The sequence below is a fragment of the Aquarana catesbeiana genome, linkage group LG01 (assembly GCF_042186555.1).
Source record: "Aquarana catesbeiana isolate 2022-GZ linkage group LG01, ASM4218655v1, whole genome shotgun sequence".
NCBI lineage: Eukaryota > Metazoa > Chordata > Amphibia > Anura > Ranidae > Aquarana > Aquarana catesbeiana.
Window position 1 is genome coordinate 65,481,977 of NC_133324.1, and position 18,218 is coordinate 65,500,194.

Here is an 18,218-nt window from a genome sequence, read left to right on the forward strand (position 1 = left end):
TCGTGAACGGAGTCTTTCCGAGGTCAGCTGAAGTGTGCTCGGGCCTTTTCGGCAGTTTCCGAGGCTCTCCGGCATGCCACCCCCCCGCATCCCATTGAAGTCAACGCGGAAATAATTATTTTCGTTTCCATTGACTACAATGGGAAAAAAACTCGCTTTGATATGCGAGTGCTTTGGATTACGAGCATACTCCTGGAACGGACTATGCTCGTAATCTGAGGTTCCACTGTACTTTGCTTCTACATGCAAAGTAACAAGCTTCAGCTTGGACGATAAAATCTACAAGCGGATTGGTTACTATGCACCAGATTCTGTGTGCACTTATTTTACAGGATTTATATAGCACATCGCTTTACAAAATTAAGACAGACATTGGTTACAATACACATGAATATAAGAGGAATCGGGGAGACCAGTTATAGTTAATCTCCCCCACCCCCCCCCAAAGCCTCGTACACATGATGTGATTGTTGGCCAACCGAGTGATTCTTGTCAAAAGGGCATGTGCCAGGATCTTGTCTTTCATACTAACGGTACACAATTGTCGTGCAACAAACACGAACGTAGGGAGGTACTACAAGGAATTTCAGCTCTTAAGCACCACTCTTTGGGCCCCTTCTGCTACTTTCATGTTTGGTGAGTATTGATACTAGCCTGCCATCCAACATGCGTTGGCCGAAAGTTTGACAAAAATTGGCAAAAGAAGCGTACTAACGGTCAGATTTTAAGACAACAGTCTGTCAGACAACCCCCTGCCAACAATCGCATTGTGTGTACGAGGCTTTAGTCTTCTACAAGTTATTCAAACATTCTAGAAATCCATCATGCAAAACGCAATAAATTGTCTCAAGTATAAGTTAATGGAAACATGTCTTTATTAACGTTTAATATCCAAAAAAATAAAACTCTTATAATTCTCTTTACAGCAAATATATATCAGTGCTTTGGCCATAATAAGTTAAAGGCCCTGTATCATAAAATATATGCTTTTTTTTTTGTTTAACCTTTACTCAAACTGAATTTATAATCCCTATGACTTCCCTACATATACATAACAAAAGTGTAGTAAAATTAGCAATACTAAAACTATATTAATAGTTTTTGATACTAACATTTGTAGTTAATATAAATGGTACACGCATCTAAGGTATTAGATTATAACTCCTTGGCTTGTTAGTCGAGGTGTACAATGCAATATTAATATATAAAAATACATGCTTGGCGTTATGTTCGTGCGAACTTTGCTAAGACGGCAGCTAAAAGTTTTCAATACTGACGTAAACTATTCTACAAGCAATGAGCATCTGTTTTTAATTTTTTTTTTTTAATATATAATATAATAATATGCCATCAAGGCAATTTTTTTTATAACGAAAAATAATTAAAAAAAAAAAAAAAAAAAACTACGTTTGTAAACTTTTAATATATATTTACGAAATGTAACTTCAAGTGGAAATAAAAAATAAAGATTTGTCTCTCAGTCAGTACACAGACTTACAGTTTTCAGTTTTGTGTTCTTGTGGAAAAAAAAAAAAAAAAGTGTGTTTTTTTTTTTTTAGAACTCTGAGAAAAAGGTTTCAAAAATATTAGAAAATTCCTTAGGTTTTTTTCCTGCATATTTGATGTGTTTTTAAAAACCAGACTGGAAGATTTAACTAAATAAATCCACAGGTTGAAGATTTGAAATGCAAAAAATAAGGAAAAAAAAAATATATATATAATTAAAACTATACCCCCTCCCCTACCTGCGTGAGATCTAAAATACACGACGATACTTTAAATTACGAGCGTCATCGTACACCCTTCTCAAATTTTGGTAAAATGTAGACCTTTCCCAGCCTTTCCCTTGGTTAACTAAAAAGTTCAAGTCATGGCTGGCTCAATTAAAAAAGTATTTCACATTTACAATATATTTTCCTAAAATAATATATTAATAACTTGATCAGACTAATAGGAATACAAATATTCCTAATTAGCCAGTTTGTGCATTGTAAAGCTTTGTTTTTCTTTAAATAATGAAATTCAGAGTTTTCGAAAAAAAAAAAAAAAAAATACAGACTGACATATGGACAGTTGCAACCTGAAAATAGAATAGATTTTGTGGTAGTGTTTCATATTCTGAACAGTAATGTACAACAAAATCCACCCCGTCTGCCAATACTGCAGGGTTGTTGTTTTTTTATATATGACCCCCCTCCCAAAAACGGGTTTATCGATAACTGAAATTTATATTTTTCTGGGCTAAAAAAGGTAGTGAAAAGAATTCTAGAAAACGGAAAAAAGGTGATTGAATTTCAACCTATGTAAACATAATTTTTCGTTTTCACGTTAACTACCTGTAAAAATTTAAATTCATCATACATTGTATATACCAACATCAGGAAGAATCTTTGCCAACTGACTGAAAATCGGCTAAAGTCAGAAAGGGCATGCAGAATCTTTTAACATTAGTTGGTAGCAGCAAAGTTTATTTTTTTTTTTTATATAGCCAGACTGGCCTTTATATATGCTAAGAGATATATTAGGAGGAAGACTGCTGTAGAGTGCTTGTTGGAAAAAACAAAAAAACAAACACAACAAAAATAGTTTAAGAATGTATTTGTATGGCCTGGTTGACTGGCGTCTGGCAAACCGGGCAGAGTGGCATCTCTTTCTGGCAGATTTTGTTGGCGCACCCCATGCAGAAGAAGTTGTGGCCGCAAGGAACGAGGGCAGCTATGACCTCGTTGTCGAAGCAGATGACGCAGTCGTGTTTGCGCCTCGTCTCCGGTGGGGAACTGGAGGTGGAGCCGCCGCTGGAAGAGGAGTAGCTGTTGGTGCTGTTGGAGAACGCAGGGATGTATATGGGAAGCCCTGCCTCGTTTGTGCTTGAAAGGTCACTTCTAACGCTTCTGCCCACTGGGTATTCCAGACCTTCGAGGAAGGTAGGGGACATGCTGCCCCTGCGCTGAGATTTTGCCGCAACTTCATTTCCGTACCCGGAGAGTGTATTTCCCTGCTCAAAAGTCGCCCATATTGGCTCAGACGGAGATGGTATCGGATCAAAGGCAGAGGCGTCGGCTAGTTCTTCTGAGCCAACGGGGGGCATGGCTTCACCGAACCAAAAATTGCTTGCGCCAAAGGGACTGGTTGGGCTAAAGTCAGCCAGCCGGTTGCTTCCCAAAAAGGAATCAGTTGAACCGCTTCCCAAGGAACTTGAGCTATCGTTTCGGTAGTTGGAAACCATTTTGTTGCGGCCCGAGGCGGATGGATGCGTATGTAACCAGGTTGCAGTTAAGCAGTTTCCTTCAAAGCTGACATCTGTACCGTTATAGTGAAAATCGTTCTCTTCGTTGACCTCGATGTAGTTGCCAGTGCGCATGGCTATGTGCATTTCAATCTCCTCCCGGGCTCGGTCGACATTTTCTGGCATCCCCGTGACTTCAAACACTGGTTCTTTGTCACGACTTGGAGTGACAATGTAGGTGTGGGTTTGCTGCTGTATACGTTTTATGGTAGCTCCCTTCGGCCCGACAACAAGGCCAACCACCCGGTAAGGTACTCTGACTTGTACCGTGGTTTGACCTGGAAGGTTGGGAGTGCACTGAACGCTAGCAGCTGTAGGGCCGTTTTTGTTGCGAGATGCTCGAATCATGGAGAAGTGTTCTGCGGCCGACAAGATTTCCCTTTTTGCCATCGCTACATCTTCTTTCCTTCCAGTAACGACAAATACTGGTTCTTCGCCACGGACTGGGGTCTTTATGTAGGTGTTAGTCTTCGCCCTCAGCGCCTTGATCTTGCATCCTAGATGGATAATACAAAACAAAAAAAAAAAAAAAAAAAAACAAAGAAAAGGGTTAACTAAAAGAAGAAGACAGATACCCTACAAGAGGAGAAAAACTGAAAAATATGTACACATACATATATACACACATACACCGTATTTATCGGCGTATAACACAGGAAAAAAAAAAAAAAAAAAAAAAACCTCTTAAATTTTAAATAAAGAACTTTGAAGCAAAATAAGGGTCAGTGCCCATCTGCAGCCTCACCATTGGCATCAATGCAGCCTGATCGATGCCCATCTGCAGCCTAGAGGGGACGGGGGGGGGGGGGGGGGGGCGGGACGAGCGTCAACAGATTACATACAGTGAGAATCTCCTATGATAGACAGAACAGTGGTCCGATGGCGGCCCAGGAGACGGGACTTCCTATTACAGAGGCCGCCAAGTAAACAGGAGATTCTCACTGTATGTGATCTGACGGCGCTCGTCCTGCCCCCCTCCCGGCAGCTAAAATTGAAGTATTGGCGTATAACACGCATACACTAATTGCACCCGATTTTCATGGTGAAAAAGTGAATATATATATATATATATATATATATATATATATATATATATATATATATATATATATATATATATATATATATATATATATATATATATATATATATATATATATATATATATATATACACACACACATACACATACACAACATGCAAGGAGAGAGGAAAAAAAAAATAACCACACACCTAAGAGAAGCATGTAGGCCACCACTGATGACCTTGGACAAATGCTAGTATCTAGCCGTCTCTGACTTCATTATAACCATTCACTCACCTACAGCAAGAGCAGACAGACAAATTCTGGCTGGCATACGTGATCCTGCTTAGTGAGACAAAGTATTGAAGCTGTTGGATTGGCATAATAGCTAGGCCAAGGCTCGACATATCGCAGGTGCCAGGATGACTAGAAATTGCATCCTGGCACCTGAGCTTTTGTCAGCCCAGTCACCATTGAAAGGATGCACAATTTGTATCACTGGACGCCTGGGACATACAGTTCCAGGCAGGTAGTTTTCTTTTTGTACAATTAGCCCTGCTGCGAGCAAGCAGCAGGGCTCATTTGTGAGGTGTAAGCATTCGGGCGGCTCTGCCGTTACCCGATTGCTTCCACACACGTAGGTAAAATGCCCCCCCTCCGCGCTACATATCCCAGGCTCCGCTTGTCCACCTGTGGACCCAGCACCAGCATAGCGGGTGTTGCAGGGTAGAAGGGAGGGAGGAAAGCGGACACACATTCACTCTGCTTCCCAACTTGTTCCTGATCCAGAAGCGATGTGTAGAACATCACTTTTGAGTCCTTGTTCACAATGCATTACATTCTTCTCTGGGGAAACGGTCAACAAGTACCCGAAAGCGATTTCATACATTGCATGTGGGTCAGGAACAATATGGGAAGGCTGATGCGTGTTCACTCGCCTTCCTCCCAGCTACCTGGCGGTGCCCGCTATGCTGGTCCTGGGATTTTTTTTCAGACCCCGCATGTCTCATTATAGAGGACCTGTCACCAAAACAAATCACACAGGGGACTTTGTCTCCTATGTAATGAAAAAAAAATAAAATAAAATTAATACAAGTTAAAAAAAAATTAAAGTTACAACCATGCATATAAAATCCCCCCCAAATGATGCTGCCACCACCATGTTTCACGGTGGGGATGGTGTGTTCAGGGTGATGTGCAGTGTTAGTTTTCTGCCACACATAGCGTTTCTTTTAGTACAAAAAGTTCAATTTTGGTCTCATCTGACCAGAGCACCTTATTGCACATATTTGCTGTGTCCCCCACTTGGCTTCACACAAACTGCAAATGGGAATTCTTATGGCTTTCCTTTTGCCACTCTTCCATAAAGGTCAGATTTGTGGAGAGCACAACTAATAGTTGTCCTGTGGACAGATTCTCCCACCTGAGCTGTGGATCTCTGCAGCTCCTCCAGAGTTACCATGGGCCTCTTGGCTGCTTCTCTGATTAATGATCTTCTTGCCCGGCCTGTCAGTTTAGGTGGACGGCCATGTCTTGGTAGGTTTGCAGTTGTGCCATACTCTTTCCATTTTTGGATGATGGCTTGAACAGTGCTCCGTGAGTTGTTCAAAGCTTGGGATTATTATTATTATTTTTTTTTTTTAAACCTAACCCTGCTTTAAAAGGGTTTGTTAACCCGTCTATACAAGTCTATGCCAGCCCCTCTATTAGAGGCTGGCATAGCACACAGTCATTCATTTAAAAAAAAAATGAGCACTATAAATACCCAATATCAGCGGTCCTCAGGGCGGTCACATGACTTGTGGACGCTTTCCAGCTCCGATACACTGCTTCTGAGGGAGGCGCCATGATCTCCCTCTGACGTCAGCCGGGGAGATCACGTGGTCGCTTGTCTCCTCCGCAGAAGCAATATATCGTAGCTGTAAAGCGGCCGCGAGTCACATGACCGGCCTGAAGACAGCTGAAATTAGGCATTTACAACACTTGTTTTTTTTTTTTTAAAAACAAATGACGTGTGCTATGCCAGCCTCTGATAGAAAGGCTGGCAGTGACAATTTTGCAAACTTGTTTTACAGGAATAGCGGCAGGGGGCGGGGCCGGAGACAGACAAAGGGGGAATGACCAGCAGGAAGGAGGGGAGAGAGAGGAGTAGGGCAGCTTATCAAAGAGGGAGGCACTTTGACCACGGTGATCAGGGCAGAGCAGCCCTGGTTATCGTGGTCTGTTTAGAGAGGGCATACAGGAAGTGGTAGGTTTAGGGATTTTTTTTTTTTTTTTTTTTTTACAGTTTAGAGGTGGGCAAATACAAAGCACAAGCGCTGTGTAAACTGCTTTAACCACTTCTGGACTGCCGCATGACAATCTACGTCCTTACTTTGAAGGGGGGTATCGTTAGGGCAGCAGCTAGCTGCCATAACCCCAGTATCTTCTTCCGGCGGTCCAGTTTCCGATAAGAGTGGTCTCTGCGGCGGATTCCCTGCAAGATCATTTATTGGCGGCGGAAGAGGCCCCCCGCGCTCCGGTGTCCTCAACCGCTTACCGGATCCGTCGGCAGCAGCCAAGGCCATCGGATCTTCACCCTTGCTGGGCATGGAGACGAGTGAGGGGGAAGATGGCCCCCACCCATCTCCATAACAATGCAGGGCGGAAGCAATGTCAAAACATCACTTCCACCCATAGCTCTTAAAAGGGACATTTTTTTTATTATTGCATTTAAGTGTAAATATGAGATCGGAGGTCTTTTTGACCCCAAATCTCATTTAAGAGTTCCTGTCATGCTTTTTTTTCTGTTACAAGGGATGTTTACATTCCTTGTAATAGGAAGAATAGTGACACAATTTTTTTTTGTATCGTGACTGCGATGTTATGGCGGACACATTGGACACTTTTGGCGCTATTTTGGGACCATTCACATTTATACAGGGATCAGTGCAATTAAAATGCACCTATTACTGTGTAAATGTGACTGGCAGTGAAGGGATTAAACCAGTAGGGGGCACTGCAGGAGTTAGTGTCCTAGGATGTGTTCTAACTGGGGGGGATGGGCTACGTGTGTCACGACACTGATCACCGCTCTCAGCGGTGATTAGTGTCCTGTCACTAGGAAGAATGGGAAAATGCTTGTTTGCATCAGCATTTCCCCGCTCTTCCTCTCCGTGAGACGATCACGGATATCCCCACAGACATAAGTCCGTGGGACCTGCGATCACATTCACGGAGCTCACACCCACAAGCCGCTTCTTAAAAGGGCAACGTACAGGTACGTTAATATGCCTGTACGTGCCCTGCCAACGTATATCGGCATGAGCCAGTCGGCAAGGGGATAATTCTAGCCCTAGACCTCCTCTGTAACTGAAAACATGCAACCTGTAGAATTTTTTTTAAACGTTGCCTATGGAGATTTTTATGGGTCAAAGGTTGTCGCCGTTCCACGAGCGGGCGCAATTTTGAAGCGTTGGGTATCAATTTACTCGGCATAACATTATCTTTTACAATAAAAAAAAAAAAAAAAAAATCACTTTACTGTTCTCTTATTTTTTAATTCCAAACAATGTATTTTTTCCCAAAAAAGTGAGCTGGTAAGGCCGACAAAGTATTGCAACAAACGCAATTTTATTCTCTAGGGCGTTAGAAAAAATGTATAAATGTTTGGGGGTTCTAAGTGATTTTCTAGCAAAAAAAAAAAAAAAAAAAAATGCTTTTAACTTGTAAACAATAGATACAAATTACCCCCAAGGAGGATTTGTGGGACTTTAACGGCAACAACGTAATGTAAAAATAATTTTTTTTTTCGTGGAAGACCATACAAGTATCTCCATCTCTTACATATCAGTACAGCTTTTTATTGTTATATGTGACTTCCCTGTTATGTATATATGATGATGCTTATGGTGTGTGTATAATTACACACACACACACACACACACACACACACACACACACACTTTTTCTACCTAATAAAATTTATTTTTACATTACGTTGTTGCCGTTAAAGTCGAACAATTCCTCCTTGGGGGTAATTTTTATCTATTGATCTAGGGATGTTGGCAACATACATGATCTATCTGGATGGTAATCTCTTTTATTAGTTAACTTGTAAACAAACATCTCAAAAAGAGGCTCGTTCCTTAAGTGGTTAAGGGACCAGAATCCACAAAATGTTTATTTTTTTTTGGGGGGGGGGTTAACAAACGCTTTAAACTTCTCCACAACTTTATCCCTGACCTGTTTGGTGTGTTGCTTGGCCTTCATGATGCCATTTGTTCACTAAGGGCTTCACAGAACAGCTGTATTGATACTGAGATTAAATCACACACAGGTGGACTCTATTTACTAATTAGGTGACTTCTGAAGGCAATTGGTTCCACTAGATTTTAGTTAGGGGTATTGGAGTAAAGGGGGATGAATACAAATGCACGCCACACTTTTCATATATTTGTAAAAAAAAAAAAAAAAACAAACAACATTTATTGAAAACCATTTATCATTTTCCTTCCACTTCACAATTATGTGCCACTTTGTGTTGGTCTATCACATAAAATACAAGTTTTTGGTTGGTTTAACATGACAAAATGTGAAATATTTCAAAAGCCTCTGTATCTCCTTCAACCCGCACAGTATACATCTATACACGTACGGCCAGCTTTATGGTGACAGAAATAAGTGACAATTGTGTCACATGCCTCTATGTCCAGAGATAAGAGGAGCTATTCGTGATTACTCATTAAACCCGCTAATATTTAATGACAAAGCAAACAGTGACATCACACAGGAGGTGAAAAGTTCACTATATTAGTGATCTGGATTGCTAGAATTGCCCAGGAAGGTCTCCATGTTCTGCTTAGTTCAGGATCTAAAGCCCAATCCCCCCCCCCCATAGTTCCTAGTGGTGTCTGTCCACACCTGAGTGTAGTGGAGCTTGAGCCTGGGTTGACACATGCGATGCGGGAACCAGTGCAGGTTCCCACATCGCAGTTCACACTGACATCTGCCAACCGCTGGGGGTGTCACCGGGGGTGGTAAACTACCTTATTGAAATTTGTATTATAGAAATTTATAAAAAATGTATACAAAAAGAAACAGCCATTTAAAGTGGAGCAAATACAAAAAGGCATGCAGGGTGTGGAGAAGCATTTGGGCGACAGGCCCAGGACACAATTTCTAATCACCACGGTGACCCGGCCCCTGACATACAGCTGATCATTGTAAGCACTCCCGCTAGTGTTCAGTGGTATGCTTAATCTAGAAATTTTGGACAGAGATCTGAATGTTTCTGGTGTGTGTGTACAGCCAACTGATCAATTCAAGCAGATAGCCGACAGTCAGCTTGTCAGTATAGCACACAGTTGCTACGGAAGGAAGGAAGGAAGGAAGGAAGGAAGGAAGGAGAAGAAAAGGAAGGAGAAGAAGAAAAGGAAGGAAGGAAGGAGAAGAAAAGGAAGGAGAAGAAGAAAAGGAAGGAAGGAAGGAGAAGAAAGGAAGGAGAAGAAGAAAAGGAAGGAAGGAAGGAGAAGAAAGGAAGGAGAAGAAAGGAAGGAAGGAAGGAAGGAAGGAAGGAAGGAAGGAAGGAAGGAAGGAAGGCAAAAAAGGGAAGAAAGGAAGGCAAAAAAGGGAAGAAAGGAAGGAAGGAAGGAAGGAAGGAAGGCAAAAAAGGGAAGAAAGGAAGGAAGGAAGGGAGGAAGGAAGGAAGGCAAAAAAGGGAAGAAAGGAAGGAAGGAAGGAAGGCAAAAAAGGGAAGAAAGGAAGGAAGGAAGGAAGGCAAAAAAGGGAAGAAAGGAAGGCAGGAAGGAAGGAAGGAAGGAAGGAAGGAAGGCAGGAAGGAAGGAAGGCAGGAAGGAAGGAAGGAAGGAAGGAAGGAAGGAAGGAAGGAAGGAAGGAAGGAAGGAAGGAAGGAAGGAAGGAAGGAAGAGAGAAAACAAATTAAAAAAAAAAAAAAAAAAAAAAAAAAAAGAAGGAAGAAGAAGGAAGAAGGAGTGTCAGTAGAGCCCCCTGCTGACATACACTGGCGGCAACGAATGGGTCAAAGATCAAATCCACGTTTTAGACCATGTTATGCGTTACACCTTAAATATGGGTGTAACAAAGCACGGCCTCATACACCATCCCCGATACCTTTGCTGCAAAAATGATTAAACGCTCATTCATCATAAATCAATGCTGCAGCAGTTATTACTTTTTGTAGACGGTGGACCAATCCTTTCCCTTCTGCACCTGACCCCTGTAAAGGGTGCAGACAGAAAAGCCAATCAAAAGAAAAAAAAAGTGTACTTTAACCTTCTCAAACCATAAAAAAGGGGATCATGTGCATCAGGCTGAGATAAAAAGGGAAGGACAGCCACATTGGGGGGTGGGGGGGGGGGGTGGTTTGGAGACGTGACACTTTGGTATTTTTCCTGCTTACAACAAAACAGCCCCCATGACTGATAATAAGCTCACATCACTGTCACACCCTCCAGTTCCCGAGAACAGTAAATGCTGCCTCAGTATTATGATGTCTCGGTGAGGTATAATTATTATACACCACCTGGGGGAATCCCTCCAAAATAATGACGGCATGTACAAACTCCATGCAAATATCACCCCCCCCGGGGAAAACGAGCTTGGGAGACAACTGCAAAAACACAGCGCTGACCGCAGGGACCACAGTGCAAGGCAAGTGACTATTCCCATATTTTGGGCATGTATTGAAATGCATGAGCCTGAGGAGCCAATCAGATCTTTTATTATACACATCCCTGTCATCCATTTAGCTGTGTTATCTGTTGATCAGTTGCTTAAAGCAGAACTTCATCGAAAAAGGGAAAGTTCCGCTTTTCCTCCTCCCTTGGAAGTATTCTGCTGCTACTAATCAGGAACTATATACTAAAAAAAAAGGTACGTGTTTAATGACACCTACATCACATCCATTCACACATACAAATGTTAAGGACACGGTGTCATTAAACAGTGCAGGACCCGTTCTTGCATGGACAGCAATTTGAATTAAGTGGGGCACTGTATACAAAAGGCTCTTAACCACTTAAGGACCGAGCCTCTTTCTGAGATTTGTTGTTTACAAGTTAAAAACAGTTATTTTTGCTAGAAAATTAATTAGAATAAAAAATGTATAATGTTTGGGTGTTCTAACACCCTAGAGAATAAAATGGCGGTCATTACAATACTCTGTCGCACCGTATTTGCGCAGCGGTCTTACAAGCGCACTTTTTTTGGCGAAAAATACACCATTTTGAATTAAAAAAAAAAAAAAAAAAAAAATATATATAACACAACAGTAAAGTTAGCCCAATTTTTTTTTTATATTGTGAGAGATATTACGCCGTGTAAAATTGATACCCAACATGTCACGCTTCAAAATTGCACCCGCTCGTGGAATGGCGACAAATTTTTACCCTTAAAAATCTCGATGGGCGACGTTTAAAAAAAATCTACAGGTTGCATGTTTTAAGTTACAGAGGAGGTCTAGGGCTAGAATTATTTATCTTGTTCTTCCGATCACGGCGATACCTCATAGGTGTGGTTTGAACACAGTTTTCATATGCGGCCTCTACGCATGTATGCGTTCGCTTCTGCATGCGAGCTTATCGGGACATTTTACAAAAAAAAATTTTAATGTTTCTCTTATTTTACATGATTTTATTTTTTTTTACACTGTTAAAAAAAAAAATTATAATATATATATATATATATATATATATATATACACACACACATACATACACACACACACACACACACACATACACACACAGTTCAAATAATTGCTGTTACAGTGATCACCGTAGCAAGCAGTGTTAAAAAAATAAATAAAATAATTTAAATTTGATGTACTGTACTGGTGACGGTATGTAAAAATTCCTCAGACTGTCTACTTTCCAAAAAGGGGTCATTTGTACTGTCCTTGTGTTTTCGGGCCTCAAGGATTAGAGACAAGATGTCAGTACATTTTCAAATATATATCCCAGTTTGTGGACTGTCACAGAGACCAAATTTACACCGAAGAAATGTAGCAGTATTAGGTGGTGCACCAAAATTTTCAGCCGCCAAAACCTATTGGCTGAAAATTGTGATTTTTTCTTTTTTGCATTCGGCCAAAAGCACAAGAAGGTGCCGATCATGGCACCGAAAAGGGGACGTCCGCCCTGGGTGCCACCCACATTGCAGGAGGTGTCAACCTGGTGCATCCCAGTCAGTCCTCCCCTCCCTCATGCGCCAAGCAGAGCAGCGATGCAATAAAAACCGCAGAGGTGATCAAGTACCACCAAAAGAAAGCTATTTGTGGGGGGGAGGGAAAAAAAGGGAACAATTTTATTTGGGTACAGTGTCGCACGACCACGCAATTGTTAGTTAAAGTAACGCGGTGCTATAGTGCAAAAACTGTATATACCTGCTGTGCAATTTACTTGTCAGCTGTAAAAAGAATGTTCGTGTAATGCAGACCATACGTGGGTCGAATTCTCTGCAAGTTTTCTTTAGAAAATCAGAAACTGCGTGCGTTCTGTAATCCAATTTCGAAATTCGGCCAACCAAGCTTTTAATTGCACCTCATGTTGCTACAAAAAAAAAAAAAAAAAAAAAAAAAAAAAATTCTCTCCTCTTATTTTACCTTTTGTTTTTAATTTTTACACTGTACTTTAAAAAAAATTTATATATATATATATATATATATATATATATATATATATATATATATATATATATATATATATATATATATATATATATATATATATATAAATATAATCTTTTTATTACAAGGAATGTAAACATCCCTTGAAATAGAAAAAAAAAAAAATGCATGACAGGACCTCATAAATATGAGATCTGGGGTCAAAAAGACCTCAGATCTCATATTTACACTAAAATGCAAAAAAGTCCCTTTAAGACCTACGTGATTAAAAAAAAAAAAAAAAACTTCCGCCCTGCAATGATATGGAGACGGGGCCATCTTCTCCTCACTTATCTCCATGTCAGGCTAGGGAAAGGATCCAATCGCCTCTGCCGTTACTGGCTCCGGTAAGCGGCGGAGGGCACCCGAGTGTGGCGGGAGGGGGCCCCTCTTCCACCGCCGATAAAAGCGATGTTGTGGCGAATCCGCTGCAGAGACCACTTTTATCTTGAAGCGGACCGCCCGCTCTTGAAGAGGATCACGGGGGTTATGGTAGCTAGCTGTTGGTGAAAATAGCCCAAATCAGTGTATATTATTTAGTCTGTAGGAAAGTACATAAAGTATTGACAGCCTTTGCTCAATACTTTAGTGAAGCACCTTTGGCACCAATTACAGCCTCAAGTCTTTTGGAGTATGATGCTAAAAGCTTGGCACACCTATTTTTTGGCATTTTCTCTCATTCTTCTTTGCAGGACCTCTCAAGCTCCAACAGGTTGGATGGGGGGGGGGGGGGGGGTCGTTGCACAGCCATTTTTTGATCTCTCTGGAGATGTTCAAATCTGGGCCACTCAAGGACATTCACAGAGTTGTCCCGTAGCCACTCCTTTGTTATCTTGGATGTGTGCTTAGGGTCGTTGTCCTGTTGGAAGATGAACCTTCTGCCCCAGTCTGAGATCCAGAGCGTTCTGGAGCAGGTTTTCAGCAAAGGACTGTACATTGCTGCTTTCATCTTTCCCTCGATCCCGACTAGTCTCCCACTTCCTGCCACTTAAAAACATCTGCACAGCATGATGCTGCCACCGCCATGCTTCACTGTAGGGATGGTATTGGCCAGGTGATGAGCGGTGCCTGGTTTCCTCCAGACATGACACTTGCCATTCAGGCCAAAGAATTTTGTTTCTCATTGTCTGAGAGTCCTTCAGGTGCATGTTGGCAAATGCCAGGTGGGCTGTCATGCGCTTTTTACTGAGGAGTGGCTTCCGTCTGGCCACTCTACCATACAGGCCTGACTGGTGGAGTGCTGCAGAGATGGTTGTTCTTCTGGAAGGTTCTCCTCTCTCCACAGAGAAATACTGGAGCTCTGTCACAATGACCATCAGGTTTTTAGTCACCTCCCTGACTAAGGTCCTTTGCCCCCTATTGCTCAGTTTGGCCGGGCAGCCCGCTCTAGGAAGAGTCCTGGTGGTCCCAAACTTTGTCCATTTACAGATGATGGAGGCCACTGTGCTCATTGGCACCTTCAATGCTGCAGAAATTTTTCTGTACCCTTCCCCAGATCTGTGCCTCAATACAATCCTGTCTCAGAGGTCTACAGACAATTCCTGGGTCTTCATGGCTTGGTTTGTGCTCTGACATGCACGGTTAACTGTGGGACCTTATATAGACAGGTGTGTGCCTTTCCATGTCCAATCAACTGAATTTACCACAGGTGGACTCCAATCAAGTTGTAGAAACATCAGTGGAAATGATCAGTGGAAACAAGAAGCACCTTAGCTCAAACTTTGAGGTCATGGCGAAGGCTGTGAATACTTATGTACGTGGGATTTTTTTGTTTTATTTTTAATACATTTGTAAAGATTGCAAACAAACTTTTCACATTGTCACTATGGGGCATTGTTTGTAGAATTTGGAGGAAAATAATGAATTTAACATACATTTTATTATAAAAAAAACAAAAAAAAAAAAAAAAAAACACCCACACAATCTTGAGGCCCTAAAAATACCAAAACAGTACAAATACCCCCCAAATGACATTTTTTGGAGAGTAGACAGTCTGAGGTATTTAGTAAGAGGCATGGCAAGTTTTTTTTTAAGTTGTAATGGTTTAGAATTTTTTTTGTTTCCACAAAGTTGCCATTTTAATAAGTTATGTCTCACACCCGCCATACTTCTAATTACACACCAAAACACATTCTGCTACTCCTGGGTAAGGGGGGTGGGGTACCACATCTGAGACTTTCAAAGCCCAATCACATTGAGAGGCCCCAAAATCCAAGGAGCACCTTTAGGCGTTCCAGGGGCATAAATTACACATAATTTCCCCGACTACCCGTGACATTTCTGGAGGCCCTGGGAGCACCAGGACAATAAAAACACCCCATAAAATTGACCCCATTTTGGAAAGCAAACTCTTCAAGGTATTTTCTAAACAGGCATGGCGAGTCTTTTGAAGAAGAATTATTTTTATTGCCACAAGTTTTTGGAAAAATCAGAAAGAAAAAAAAATGAATTTTTTTTCATTTTTGGCACACAAAGTTGGCAATAAGATATTTCTCACACACAGCATGGACATACAGAGAATTCCACCCCAAATCACATTCTGCCATGTCTCCCGAGTACGATGATACCACGTGTGAGACTCTCTGGACTGATTACATAGCGGACATAGGGGGGTTGGGTTACTACAACTGGAGCACTCAAAATCTGGGTGGCAGCTGTGGATGGTAGCCAATCAGCTTCTAACGTCAGATAGTGGTATACTGTGGCGCACGGCAGCGTTCGGAGGATACAGTGGCAGTGATCGGGGGACACTGTTGTGGTGATCGAAGGGCCACTGTAGCTCATTGCAGCGGCAATTGAAGGCCACTGTGGCAGCGACTGGGGCACACTGTGGCTTGTGGTATCGGCGATCGGGGGACACTGTTGTGGCAATCAAGGGGGACATTGTGGCTCTTTGTGTCGGCGATCAGGGGCCACTGTGGCGGCTGCAACCAGGGGGGACACTGGCTTTTTACGTCGGAGATCGGGGGACACTGTGGCTCGCGGCAATCAGGGGCCACTGGGGCTCGCGATGTCAGCGATCGTGGGCCACTGTGTCGGCTGCGACCGGAGGGACACTGTGGCACAGGGGGGGAGGCGATCAGGGGTCACTGTTGTGGCGATCAAGGGCAACTGTGGCTTGCGGCGTTGGCGATCGGGGGACACTGTGGCTCTTTGCGTCAGCAATCTGGGGACACTGTGGCTTGCGGTGTTGGTAGTCTGGGGCCACTGTTGCTGCGATCAAGGGCCACTGTGGCTCTTTGCATCGGCGATCAGGGGGCCACTGTGGCTCGCGATGTCGGCGATCGTGGGCCACTGTGTCGGCTGCGACCGGAGGGACACTGTGGCACAGGGGGGAAGGCGATCAGGGGTCACTGTTGTGGCTATCAAGGTCAACTGTGGCTTGCGGCATTGGCGATCGGGGGACACTGTGGCTCTTTGCGTCAGCAATCTGGGGACACTGTGGCTTGCGGTGTTGGTAGTCTGGGGCCACTGTTGCTGCGATCAAGGGCCACTGTGGCTCTTTGCGTCGGCGATCAGGGGGCCACTGTGGCTCGCGATGTCGGCGATCGGGGGACACTGTGGCTCTTTGCGTCAGCAAACCGGGGACACTGTTTTGGTGCTCAAGGGCCACTGTGGCTTGCGGTGTTGGTAGTCTGGGGCCACTGTTGCGGTGATCAAGGGACGCTGTGGCTCTTTGCGGCGGAGGCGATCAGGGGGACACTGTGGCTCTTTGCGGCGGAGGCGATCAGGGGGACGCTGTGGCTCTTTGCGGCGGAGGCGATCAGGGGGGCGCTGTGGCTCTTTGCGGCGGAGGCGATCAGGGGGGCGCTGTGGCTCTTTGCGGCGGAGGCGATCAGGGGGGCGCTGTGGCTCTTTGCGGCGGAGGCGATCAGGGGGGCGCTGTGGCTCTTTGCGGCGGAGGCGATCAGGGGGGCGCTGTGGCTCTTTGCGGCGGAGGCGATCAGGGGGACGCTGTGGCTCTTTGCGGCGGAGGCGATCAGGGGGACGCTGTGGCTCTTTGCGGCGGAGGCGATCAGGGGGACGCTGTGGCTCTTTGCGGCGGAGGCGATCAGGGGGACGCTGTGGCTCTTTGCGGCGGAGGCGATCAGGGGGACGCTGTGGCTCTTTGCGGCGGAGGCGATCAGGGGGACGCTGTGGCTCTTTGCGGCGGAGGCGATCAGGGGGACGCTGTGGCTCTTTGCGGCGGAGGCGATCAGGGGGACGCTGTGGCTCTTTGCGGCGGAGGCGATCAGGGGGACGCTGTGGCTCTTTGCGGCGGAGGCGATCAGGGGGACGCTGTGGCTCTTTGCGGCGGAGGCGATTGGGGCCACTGTTGTGGTGATCAAGGGGGCCATTGTGGCTCGTGGCAGAGGCGATCAGGTGACTCGCGGCGTTGGCGATCGTGGCACACTATTGTGCCGATCAAGGGGGACACTGTGGCTCTTTGCGTCTGCGATGGGGTCACTGGTCTGGTGACATTATACTATAGCGGTGATCAGAGACAATGACTGATATCTTCATTCATCTTCTCCCCAGATACCCCTCCCCCATCACTGCCCCCTACAGGTGGAGAGGACAGTGTGATTATCTCATCCCCCGGCTCCTCTATAGCGCCCCCTCCTGTCAGGACTCATCTCTTCCCCCCCCATACACTCACCCTGCCGGCCCACGATCTCGGCCACATGCTCGGAGCTCGGTACCGGGACCAGCTCGTTGGTGTTGACGCTCTTCCGGCGCACAGCTGGCGGTACCCCGTCCTCTCCCGGCCTGTCATCGTCCTCCTCCTCCTCAGAGCCGAGCGCCGCCAGCCTCACCCGGATCTCCTCCAGCTCGGGGCTCCAGGAGGCCGCGCTCACCCCTCCGCTCGGCATGGCGATGTCAGAGCGGCTCCTCCAGATCACCTCATCGATGTGCCCGCCCGCACCGGCCTCTCCCCAGGCACAGCACAGGCCGCCCGCTCCACTTTTCTCTTCCTTCACACTCCCTCTATTTTTCTTCTTTGTTTCCCCGACCCGGCAGGACACGCCCCTAGTCCCCGCCCCCTTACGGACCGAGCCGGCGGCCGATTGGTCGCGTGACGCGCCGAGGGGAAAAAAAAAACGCTTCCGCGCTGTGATTGGCCGCTCCCGGGGTGACAATAACACGAGGGGCGTGGCCGTCCGCGAAAGCAGGGAGGTATAAGAAAAGGAAGCGTGTGATTGAAGGGGCGGGGCTGGGACGGGCTGACGTCACGGCTGCGGAGTTGAGCCAGGTCACCGGCT

The 18,218-nt window shown here is 44.7% G+C and overlaps 1 protein-coding gene across 1 annotated transcript; it reads right to left on the bottom strand.

The window, feature by feature from the left end:
• Window positions 1-853: 853 nt before the first annotated feature.
• Window positions 854-18,018, bottom strand: MEX3C (mex-3 RNA binding family member C). Its single transcript, XM_073619826.1, has 2 exons — window positions 17,615-18,018; window positions 854-3,783 (listed from the first exon to the last, which is right to left on the bottom strand). Exons 1-2 carry the CDS (start codon window positions 17,826-17,828, stop codon window positions 2,588-2,590), a joined length of 1,410 nt encoding a protein of 469 aa, XP_073475927.1. The 5' UTR covers window positions 17,829-18,018; the 3' UTR covers window positions 854-2,587.
• Window positions 18,019-18,218: the final 200 nt, after the last annotated feature.